A 12,739-nucleotide genomic window follows, 5' to 3' on the forward strand; every position below is an offset into this window, starting at 1 on the left:
GTAGTTGAGCGACTGATTGGATGTGGATTATGAGGGAGAGGCAGGAGACAAGGAGGTTTCTGATTTGGATCTTGAGGTGGATGATTGGCCATTAACTGAGCCAGGAAATTTGCAGGTGGGTGAGATTTGCCTTTATAAAGATACTTAATTTAGTTTGGATCATATTGAGCTGAGGCATGTATTAATATAACAGAAGTTTTAATTTCTCATTCACCTAGAACCAAATGAGTATCCCTAATTGTCAGGCAGCTCTCTTCTGTGCAGTAGTTCAGGGATTGAGATTCCTTCCATCCTACAGCTCCACCATTTTCAACTTGTAGTTTGCAGAAGGTAGAAGAATGTGGAGGATTGTTCTTGCAAGGTTTTATGGTCCAGCCCTGGAAGTAGTATACATCACTTTCACTTTCCATTGTCCAGAACTTATTCCATGTGACCAATTGTAACTTCAAGGAAGGCTGGAAAATGTAGCCTAACTATGAGCTCAGGAATAAAGGAACAATTTTGGGAATCAGTTAACAGGATGTGCCACAGGGTGACAGGGACACTTTTGGATATCGAAGTCTGAAACTTGCAGCAAAGACCTTAGCTGGAAATGTGGTTTTAGGACTCATCAGAGACAGGGGCAGTTCATATGATGAAACTAGATGGAGTCACTCTTGGAGAACAAGTAGGCAAGAGCTGAGGACAGAGCTGTTAATTTGGCCAACATATAAAGTGTTCTGGGAAAAAGGATGCTAGGTAGAAAACTGAAAGCCTCAATAGCAGTAGGAGGAACCAGGACCATAGAAGCCCCTAAGCGGAGGATTTCAAGGAGTGAATGGAAGACACTGTGATATGCAGTAGATAGATATAGGAATGTAGACAGATATATAGTGGACACTATATATATATATATATATATATATATATATATTAGATAGTAGATAGATATATAGTAGACACCACAAGGTGTCTACTCAATCAGATGATTAACTATTAGAGACGTGACTGAGTAGAGTTCTCACTTCAAGGGCACAGTCAAGCAGAAACAAGATTTTCTCTCTCCAGAGAATTAGCAGAGAGGAGCCATGGAGAGAGGATGGAGAAACTGGAGCAATGGGGCTAATTGATGACATAGAGCATCCCTGAGAGAACAGGAACAAGAGAGCTTATTAAAATAAAAATTTGAGTTTATCAGAATACTGCTCTTTTGACATGCTTTTTTGAAAAGCCCTTATAATGATTGATAACTGATTTTTATTGTAAGTAATTTTGCTAACCTAACAATAGAGAATATAATTATATTTCTCGTTCCATATTAGTTGGTTTACATAATCAATTCACCTGTCCTAGAAAATGCCATTAATCTTTGAAAAGAACTTTTTTTGGTTTTTTAAAAGAAAGTGTAACACAGAAAAGAGAAATATTCTCATGTAACTGTGCTATAACTGCTATACTAAGGCAAATTTTAAGTCTCTTATTTTTCCTAGAGAAAGGAGTTTATAACCTGTTACTATATGTTTAAATTAATGTTATCTTTCTCAGTTTTCCTCTCTCCTACTCTTTAGCTAGGAGCATGCTTAGAGGACTATTTCTTTTCTAGAGCATTTTTTAATAATGGGGAAGATAGATATAAAGAGGCTTACATTTGGATTGAGGTGGGTACTTAATGTTCTGGTATTTAATATTGAGCAGTAAGAGCTAGTTTTATTAATAAATCATTCTACAATGATCTTTCCCTTTGACTTCCAATAGATTCACACTTTCTACTATGGCATATAGCATTACTTTAAAATGCTTTTAAAATTGTTTCTATATATTATAAATTGTTTCTCACTTAAGACCAGAATATTTAGAGGTAACATCTGGAAATGAGCCATTACTGTTTATGTACTAATGATAAAGGTGACGGCAAGAATGATTTTCAGTGTGTTTTGTACTTTATTTTAAACAGCATTTCACAGAACCATTCAAATGCATTCATTTTTCCTTTTTGTAAAATCCTTAAAATATCACCAAAGATCATGTTTACAACTTGAATTCCTGTTGTTGTTGTTGTTGTTTTGGAGTACAATGTAATATTGATACTTTGATGCGTTGACTTTTTAATGTTACTGAATTTATAATAGTTTTTCTCTTACTTTCTTTAAAATTCTAGTATTAGGAAATAGGATCAAAGTAGGTGAAATTATTGATTTCAGCTTAAATCTATTTTCTAGAAAAAAGTGGATCATCATATTCATCTTTTATTTCTAATTCCTATCTTGGTGCCTGGTTTATAATAGATTCTGAGTAAATACTTGTGAATTGAGGATACTTGAATCAGTATCTTTAGAAAGGTTGTATAACTGTTGTGATGGAGCATGCGGCATTGCTAGCTCATTTTATTGCAGAATCTTTCCACACTTGCTATCAGGGTCAATCCTTAACAGCAAAAAGATGAGTTGGCTATGAAATGAGCATCCAGCAATCATCTCTCCATTATGCTAGCCAGAACGCATTTCAGAACTAGAGTTGCATCCTTTAAGAAATGTATGTTTGCTGATAAGATTTTAAAGAAAGCCATACTTTGTGTCATGCTGGCCCAATGCTTCAATCACCCCCAGAAGCTCTTCTTCATTATAGGCCTATTTTCCCCAAGTATCACTTTCCCTCTGTGACTTATTTAAAGATATATTTTTAGCTCCTTAATCTCCCCATTTTATCAGCTTCTTGTTCTGTATATTGAATTAGGATGTTGAATTTTGGGGATGAAGATGAGGGATGGGGGTGGACTCTATATTCCCCTGTTCAGCTATTCACTTAACTTGTAGTGCTCTCATCTTCTCAAAATTCTTTCCATTCATTCATTCACTCACTCATTTTATTCACTCAGCAATCATGTTTTACCTCTGCAAAATGTCAAGCAGTGTGTTGGACATCTGGATAGAAAGGTGAATTACTCTGCCTAGGACAGCACCTGACATAGTCACCTCACTCAGGGAGCAGTGGTAAAATGTCCCCTTAAGAGCCTTGCTCAGATCCCCTTCTGTTGTGCAGCTATAACAGTTCTAATTTGACACTGAATTCTCACCCTTCCATATAATTTGGGCACCACTTTAATATATTAGTCATACTAGCTTCTGTAACAAATAAACCCTTCAGTTTGAGTGGCTTAGCACCCTGTGCACTTATTTTTTTACTCATATTGAATGGTGCAATGTAGTTCCAAAGAAGTGGGCTGTGCAACAGATGGTCCTTTAAGGACCAAGGCTGAAGGAAACTCAGCCATCTTCCAAAGTCGCTTTGGATGTCAGCGTCCAGATTGCAGAACGTGAAAAAACATGAACTGCATGAAAGAGATTTTTGTAGGCCAGAGCTGAAAATCATAGATGTCACCTCCATTTTTTCCATTGTCTGGAACTCAGGCACATGGCCACCCCTAACTGGAATAGAGATCTGGGAGATGCAAGTAGTGGGGACCCAAAAGAATGCCTAGCTAAGCTGGAGTGAAGGATGATGATGCATTTCCCGCTTATGTCAGGGAGTATGCCTTGTATAACCCTGTTTTATTTTCCTCCTGGTATAAATAGAATGCCTTTTCTTCTTTTTAGTAATGGACTGTTTCAGAAATCCTTTGGGAATTGAAATGGAGGGAAACATTTTATTTTCTGTTTCCAATACAGTGAACACACTAAAAGCAGAAAAACCAGATATTTGAAGGTTTTCCTGTGACCTGCTAGAAATGCTATTAAAAGATACTGCTCTTACCTTTCACAGTATTGCTCTTACCACCTAATGGGCTACTTGTGTGAATCCCCTCATTTGTGAATCTCCCTGAGCTACTTCCTTCCCTGCCTGCTTTCCCAGCCACAGTTAGCAGTTGCATCCTCAGTGTTATACCTTTGTTGGTTTAATTCATTCATCCACTCACTCATCCAAATATTTATAATGGAGAGAAGAAGAGAAAGAGGGAAGGCAGGGAAAGAGAACAGTTGAAATTCACTGTGATAGCATTACATACTGAATAGTATAAAGGCTTAGGGAAAAGACACTTATCTCTACTTTGTGATAAGAGAGAGGTGAAAATGTTCCTTTTAGAGGAAGGAAGTGTAGTCTGAGTCTTTTAGTATTCATGGATACTTTTCCTTCCATAGGCAACAAGCTTTTCCAGGAGAAGGACCTTGTTTTGATCCGACTCTAGCACCCTAGTATACAGCAACACTTATACTAGACATTCAGTAAGTTGAATTGATTGAAGATAAGTGAATACATTTATAAACTCTATTTATTACACGTTTGCATACATCATCTCATACAGTGCTCACCACAGCTCTATGGTAGGACAGATAGTCTTATTCCTGGTGTATAGATAATGAACACAAATTCAGAGAGATTTGGTGTTTTGCCATTGACTCATAGTTAACAGGCTAGATCTCAGGTGTTCTGCATCTAATCTTGTGCATTTTTCACTCTTGGAAACAAGCATTAAATTTAAGAATCAAAATAGTGCTTTAAAGGTTGTAACATGTGCTTTGGAAATGAGACATCAAGCCAGCTGAATCTCTTTGAGTGAAGGCTATTCACTTATATTGAGTCAAGAGTGTTTTTAACAAAAACAGACATGCTTGGTCTACCATGTTTCATAGTGTGTTATATTCTTGCCAGCACAGTGGTTTGTACCCTGCAGGGCCTCTATACATATTTCTAAACTAATTGACAGTAATTTAAAATGTATAAATCAGATTCATCTAAATTGGGCAGGCTTCCTTCTTGTTAGAGGCTGTCATAAGTTTTTACCTATGTAACCATTTTGTCACAGGGGACAGAATTTGCCTGTGGTATATTCTAATTCAGGGACTTTTTTTTTAATTCAAAGAGTTGTTAACTCTCTAGCTTGGTTTCTGGTTTTCTTTGGCTGCTGCCTTTTCATTCTTCCAGCGCTCGCCCCCTCAGTCTGCCAAGGACACTATGTATAGAAACTGAGACTGCCTGGATGTTCTTACCATAGCAGATTGACACATTTTATCATAGGGTTGCTTTAGTGTCTTTTGTTGCTCTACAAATCTCAAACTTTCTCATTAGAATTTGATAGGCATTGATTGCTTCCATCTCTGACTTATTTATATTTTGTACGATATCAATGTTCTCTACAGAAATATTATGACCAACTTAATAAATTGGCCCCAGTTTATTAGGGTTGCAGCTAAGAATGAAGGCATTGCTTATAGAAGTTTAAAAGTATGCATTTCCACATTATGTTCTGCTTCAAACGGTCTGAAACCAGGCTCATTTTGTACTCTGCATTCTCTCCCCTGCCACCCTCATCCTTTGCCCCGCAGCTGTTGCCAGCTGCCATCTATCTTATTTACTGACGGATTCCAAACCACAAAAATGTGGTGACTACTTCTTTTCTTCATACTGCTCATCTAATTCATGTTCATGTTCTGTTTCATTGACCTGTAAAATGTCTCCGAAATCATGGAATTCGAGACCGTGTTTTAAAGCCATGTTGAGTGCATTTCTTGATCTCCTTATAGCTCTAACATTATCAGAAAGGAGCTAAGAGCCCTCTAAAACTTTACTGGCAAATCAGCAAGAGGACTTGGGCTAAAAAATAAATAAAATTTTAAGGAGGTTTCAGTTCAAAGACATTTCTCCTCAATATACTTGAGTAAGAATCATTTTATCATCTCTGGAAACACTTGCTTTTTCCAGAACTCTGTAACCAGGAGACAGAATAGACGGATGGACTTTTTCAGAGCATGTGGTACATAGAAGGTGGTTGGTAAAAGTATAATGAATGAAGGGATGGCCAGATGATCAAAAATAGAATGATAATGGTGAAATGATCCTGAACTCTGTTTCTGTGTTTTGTTTTTGCTTAGCAAGAATGTTTTTTATTTTATTTTTCTAAGCGCAAGATAAATGCCAAGTGTTAGAAAGACAGAGCCACCTTTCATATTAGCCATTACTAGAAAAACACCATTAATGCCTCAGCCTACTACTACATAATGGAATTTTAATCTGCAGGAAATCCAAGAGTACTTTAGAAAGTGCCCTTAATTGAAGACTCAGTAGAGTTGATTGTGTTTAAAAAGAAGTGGATGTCAGGGGTGTTTGGATTTCAATCTGATAGTGTAATAATAGTAATGTCCCAGAATTCTGGAAAGGTTTTTAATTTTTTTTAATCCACTGATTGTCTTATTGCTAAAATGTCAAGAAAATCATATTAGCCACACTTAATAAAAGTGATGTAATGTTTATCCTGAACTTTATCCTTCAACCACAGAATAATAGAGTGACAGAATATTAGGTTATAGAACTTCAAGCACTAAGCAATGAAGGACAATGAGTTTTTAATGATTCTAGTAGCTTATTTTTGCAAGTTAATTTTGTTCTGGCACATACAAAAGAAGTGAAAGATACAGAGCTATGTATTTTTTGTTTTGCAGGGGAAGATGGTGAAAGGAATGGGAGGTGCTATGGATTTAGTGTCCAGTGCCAAAACCAAAGTGGTGGTCACCATGGAGCATTCTGCAAAGGTAACATGTACTGTGCTCCCCAAATACTGCCTTTGGAAATTTGCAATACATCAAAACCCAGTGTACCACCAGGTCACCTAACTGTGGATTTTATTTTCTCTGGCTCATTCAAGGTGATAGCATTTACATTTGAGAGAGAAAGATGACAAAAACAGTTACTTATTATTTATTTAGCTAAATGGTTAACTTTGAGTGAAACCAAACATCAGCATGTTCTTCAAATATTTGTCCTGCATACATATTAAAAGTAAAAGCTTTATGCATACATATTAAAAGTAAAAGCTTTAATATCTCCAAAGGAAGTGAAAAGATGTCTGTATGGATGTATTGATTCAGGTTTTAAGATGATTATAGTGGTTGCTATCTGTGCGTGAAATGAAAAGCCACAACAGAACATACATCTTAACAACAGTTATTTTCAAATGGACCATATGGCCTTCATAGCTGTGAGGTGCCGTATCCAGAAGATGTTACAAAATAATGGACTAGGTGATAGCTCTGAAAGGTATTATACTTTTATTTTGATAAATCATTAAATATTTGAGTGCCTGTTACATGCTAGGCATGCTAGGATGTGGCAGTGACCAAAACTGGACAAAAATTACTGATCTCATGAAGCTTACATTCAGTCTTTTTCCTCTTCCTTCACATTGCAATAATAATAGCTACCATTTTTTAGTGTTTACTGTGTGCCAAGAATACACCAAGCTCTGTGTATATGTATGGGCCCATGAACTTGATATAAGTGCTCTTAGTATGTCCAGACACAGAGCTTTAGAGAGGTTAAGTAACTTGCCCGAAGTTCTGTTAGAACTAGTAGAACTCTGATTAGACCTGGTGTCTCTGATTCCAAAGCCCAGTTGTCTCACCAAGGAACTATCAGTGTAAGTTTCTTCCTTGTTCCTGACTCAGTGTCTTTGGACAAACTGAGCTTAATTGCCTTCCTAACCTGAACCCATTGGCTTCTACTGATTTTAAAAGTTGATATTGAATGCTTTCTTCATCTTCTTTGCCTTCTCTTCATCCTCCTTTATTCTTTATCATTCTTAGTTTTAAAATCTACCTCTTCTCACTTTGAGACCTGCTAATCTGAGTGGAAATGACAGTTCATTTGCCCTCTTGTTGTTTAGTGATGCAGCATTATGTTAAAGCATGGAACTAGAAGATTCACATCCCACCCGCTTCCCCTGGGAAAGTTTGGTTACAGAGAAATGTATGCCACAAAATGATTTTGTTGTGAAAACAGCTATAAATATGTGTTATCATAAATTGTTGAGTAAACAGTGGGAGGTGAGCAGTGGTGCATAAATATGGAATAATAGAAATGGTACCAGCACAGGTGACTTCTGAGAATGCCTTGCAAAGCATCCAAAATACTTCATTTCAGAGGCAAGAGGATGCCAAGCATGCAAATCAAATCCAAATCTTTTCTGGAAAATAATGTCTATTTGGAAAAAACTCTTTCAGACTTTCTTTTTGTTGTGAACCTTAATATTGACACACGAAGGCACTGAAGTTCAACTTATTTTAGTTTATTTTTGTGTATTTGTTTTCAAAACATTAGGCCTATATTTTGCAAATTCTTTTCTTCCACCCAAGTCCTTTCTTTCTCCTCAGCTGGAATTTCTGATAGAGGAAAATAAATGATGCCACCAACTTCAGACTAGAAATATCTTATTAAAGCTTTCCACAGAAGAAAGATCATATTTTTTACCTCTTTCCTTCTCTCAGTGGGGAAATTAGCACTGAATTTTAAAACAGAATTGGAATGAGGTATTTTTCCGTAGATAGTTTCATTTCAACAAACCAATAAAACAATGTACTTATGATTAAAATAATAGTAATGAATTATTCACAGTAAACAGTTAACCTTTGAAAAATAATCAACAGTTTCTCTTCTCACACATTTTACTTGTGGCCCTCGAATATGTAGCTGCTACTATTTTGTTCACCTGGACTCATGGTTACTGGCCCAGCTCAAGGGAAGACAGGGAACCTGCTATTTCTTTTTTGCATCTTTTGCTTTGGTTAAAAGTTGAGAAGAGCTGGAAAAGAGGTAGAGAAGAGAGTTTTTTCACTCCTGGTAATCTCTTCAGTTAAGAATCGGTTCTTTTAGACATGCCAGGTAACTTCTGCTGCCTTATGATTAAGTGAACAGCCTAGGGGAGCAATCTCTAGAGTTTTGTAAGACATGGGAGTAAAGTTTGCAAAGAAGGATTAAAACCTGAGAAATATAGTCTTGTATTCTTGTGCTGCTGTTTTGCTGTTTTTTTTGTTGTTGTTTTTTTTGTTTTTTTTTCTGTAAGTGGATGGAGCTATTAACTGGTTTTCGGGTAGGGCTATCTATTTCCTTATTGATAGGGTTACAGTTAATTTACAGGTTGTTTATAAATATAGCATTGCTTGGCTTTGTAAAAATGTGTTTTTTGTTGTTGTTTTAATAAGACAAAGAAAACTCTTGCAACCAGTTACTGCCTTTAGTTCAGACTCCAGCAGCTTCTAAAACCTGAGACCTGGCTACCTACGGGTGCTGCTCTGGAGTAACACCTGCCCTCAGACTACCTCTGCGACGTATGTCAGGCACACGGGTCAGACTGGCATTGTAACTTGATTTGCATTTGATCCTAGACATCAGAGTTACAGGCAAAGTTTTGAAATAGGCAAAGTTTTTTTTGGTGTCCAGCCACCTTTCTTCTTAAGCTTCTTTTTCATTTCTAGGTATATCTTATCTTCTGCCCTTTAAAAATGTGAAGAAAGGAAAGGAGTAACAATCTGAGTCCTTACCAGGTGGAGGTGCTGTGCTTGGCACTGCATATGCTTAATCTCATTGATCCTCTGAAGTAAGGTTGAGATATGGGTATTAAGAAGCTTATCCAGGAAAGTGACAGAGCTGGAATTTGATTCAGTGTGGTGCAGCCTGTGTTCATACTGCACCATGCCACATCCTCACAAAGCTACCTCTGCACCAGCGTCCCACCCACATCTGCCCTTTCAGGAAGCTTCAGGTTTTTTTTTTTTTTTTTTTCATTTTCCCTGGACAAAGCTCTCTTTGCTTAGGTGAGAATTACATCAGCAATATGTTTAAAAGAAAATAATCCAAAAATCTAATTATATCTTCTAGTACCTATCTCCATTTCTTCCTTTTTGCATTAGACTCCTCCCTGTTTATCTGGGCACACAGACAAACCCAGTGACTGGCTACATTTCCTAGCCTTCCTGTGCATAGATACATCCATGCTACCAAGTTTGGGTCAGTGGGATTTGAGTATTTATGATGTATGTAATTTCTGAGGTATGTCTTTAAAGTTAAAGCCAATTGCATTAGATTTTCTATGCCCCCTCTGTCTGATAAAGGCCTTGACTGCAGCAGCAGCCTTGGGTACAAACCTGTAAACCACGTGCTGCGGGTTGCAGAGCTGCCTCCACCACTTGTATCCATAGATAGATTCCCCATTCCTTCCTTTATGGGTTCCCTCCAGAACTCTTTATAATGCCCTCTGCTCTGCAGCCTTCTAAGGTGCCATCTGAATCTTTGGTACCAACTACTATTTTTCACTCAGTGGCTCCCGCAGAACTTAAGGTCTACTAAGATCTACAGAAAGGCATCATGGTGTTTCCCATTCTTAGGTGTTTGTACATTCAGTGCCCACTCCCTCTTTATCTGGCTTATTCCTACCTCTGTAAAATCATAGATGAATGAGCCAATGTTTTATGAATTTGCTGGTTTAGTTCCTTCTGTCCTCTCGACATTGTGAATGACCAAAGGAATATTCTTTGATGTTTTGTCTTGAATTTTGGTAAAATTACCTTCTGAGTATGTTAATTTACTTGTTTATTCAGACATAAAATATTTACTGAGGACTTGATATGTACAAAGTACTATCATAGGCTCTGAGGAAATAAAAAAAGATATGGTCCTTCAGGCAGCCCAGTCTTATGGGGGCAGAGTCATGGAAATCAGTACTTAAGATGAAAGGTGAGCAAAGCAGAGCCTGCAGAACCTGGCATCTCATTCCCAGTTCCATTGTTGGGGAGCAACAAAGAGGCTTCCCATGGGATGTATGGAGTATTTGCAGGAGATCTGAGGGATGGGGCAGCTTGACAGGGATTAAGTGTTGCAGGAAATAAAAGAATAGACACTGGTGTGTGGGAGGATGGTGCATGTTAAGAGATTTATAATTAGGTCCCTCTTGTCAGAGAACAAAGCGAGAAAGGTTGAGTGGGAAAAAATATACTCACACTTAAACACACACAGTGGCCAGAGTGATTTTTTTCGCCAAAATGTAAGTGGGATCATGCTACTTCTTTGTTGGCTCAAAAACCCTCAATGGCAGCTCAAAAACCCTCAATGACTTCCCATCTCACTTAGATTCAAGTCCAGAGTCCTTACTATTGTCTCCAAGACTTCCATGGTTTGTAGACTCCCCCTGCTTTGCCACCCCAACTGCCTCTCTGAATCTGTTATCTCTCTTGCCCACTTAACTTCACCCTCACTCACTTCCTGAAAGTTTCTAGAACATCGTAAGAATATCTTGCCTTGGGACCTTTGCATTTGTTATTCTTTATGCCTAGAATACTTTTTCCCAGCTATCCACATGGCTCACTCCCTCACTTCACTCAGACTCAAAATACCAGAGAAGCTTTCTTTGACTACCTTATTATATACAACAGAACTCTTCCGTCTTCAGACGATCCTTCCTCCCCCTTCTTCAGCAGAATGCAAACTCCATGAAGACAGGGGCTCTGTTATAAGCACCGAGTAGAACAGAGCCTTATGTACATCATGGCTCAATACATACTTGTTGAATTAATTTTTCAAGTAATCCACCTTGAACATATAGAAAGCACTTCTAACTTTTCCAAGTTGTTACATGCTTCTGTCTCCATTTTATCATTATAACCCTCTCATGAGATGGTTCTTGATATTTTCTTTCTAGAGGCAGAATTTCATAGAGGTTAAGTAACCCAATAAAATAAAAAGTAAAACCAAGCCCAGAGTCCATGCATTCTGCCTCTGGGCTTCCTTTTCCTTTTGTTAAGCTTTTCTGCTGGCAAGCACCATTACCACTAACAACATGAAGAATCTGTTTTGTTCTCAATATCATGTACGGGAAACGTGTTCCTAAGTATAACTTTCAGACCACAGAAACAAAGGAATTCAGTTACTGTTGTCATTTAATGGCAACAAACAAAGCTTGGTTTCTTAATTTTGGAGACAAAATGAGGACTCTATTACTAAAACAGGTTTAGATTTTTGTATTACAGTAGGAGGTCTGGATTCTGAAGGGATAAAAATAATAATTGTTATGAAGTTGAGAATAAACCTGGTGAATGAAAGAATAAACCTTGTGTTTTTTAATTTGGATTACCTTAAGCTTATTAGTGTTAAAAAGTATACTCTTATATAGCTTCACTCACTCTCTCCTGGCTTGTGCTGCCTTTGTCATATAAACTGTAGCGATCTTTATACTCATCTGCCCATCAGAACATATTTATAATTGTTGTTTTATGCAACTGTGTTTACAGTCTTGTAAAGGAAATGTTATATTTATGTATGTACCTTTATGTGTACCAATATTTGCTTTTAGGTGACCTTTTATATTTACCTTTCCTGCTGTTCTTTATTTCTTCACCTTGATTCAAATTATAGTCAAGTATCTTTTCATTTCAGCCTTTAATCTGTGTCTATAGCACAGGTCTCATATAGAGCTGAAAGCTATCTTATCTTGACTTCACTTTTTGTGGAGAAGAATTATAAAAGGTAAATGGAGTTTATTAATCCTGTTTATTTTGGATGAAATGTGTTATCAAAAGCCAACAAATATGAAGGCTTTTTAAGGAAAACCCTTTCTTGGGAGACATCCTTCAGATAATTTTCAGCAACATTGAAAAGTAGCTCAAAATGAAAGTATTCTTTTCTTAGGAGAATTCATAATTAATAAGAGTTTCAGCTAGTTTAATTTTTTTCTCATTTATAAAAGTGTATAATTCTATCCTAGCTTCAATTAGAATATACAGTAGCCAGGTTCTGTTTGGGGAAAAAAATTCACCTTTAAAAAATATAAATCCTTACATGGTTTTGCCTTTTTATTTCTCCTTTATGATAGAAATGCCTGCAAAAACGTTATAAAATGGGAGAAAAAAAGCAGAACACAGTCCAACAACTAGTAAAACTCTTTAAAATGTGTTACAGAATTTAATTAACCTTATCACTTTAAATTCTTTAGCTTTGCATT

The 12,739-nt window shown here is 37.0% G+C and overlaps 1 protein-coding gene across 5 annotated transcripts in view; it reads left to right on the plus strand.

The window, feature by feature from the left end:
* OXCT1 (3-oxoacid CoA-transferase 1) overlaps nt 1-12,739 on the plus strand; it is a 147,514-nt gene that overhangs the window by 109,667 nt on the left and 25,108 nt on the right. For 3 of the 5 annotated variants that reach the window (NM_001280381.1, XM_009449191.5, XM_016952806.4), the window contains 1 exon segment: nt 6,414-6,503. The exons of the other annotated variants lie outside the window; for them this stretch is intronic. In NM_001280381.1, coding sequence (NP_001267310.1) covers nt 6,414-6,503 — 90 coding nt within the window. 5 annotated transcript variants of the gene reach the window in all.

This window comes from Pan troglodytes, chromosome 4 (genome assembly GCF_028858775.2).
Source record: "Pan troglodytes isolate AG18354 chromosome 4, NHGRI_mPanTro3-v2.0_pri, whole genome shotgun sequence".
Taxonomy (NCBI): Eukaryota; Metazoa; Chordata; class Mammalia; order Primates; family Hominidae; genus Pan; species Pan troglodytes.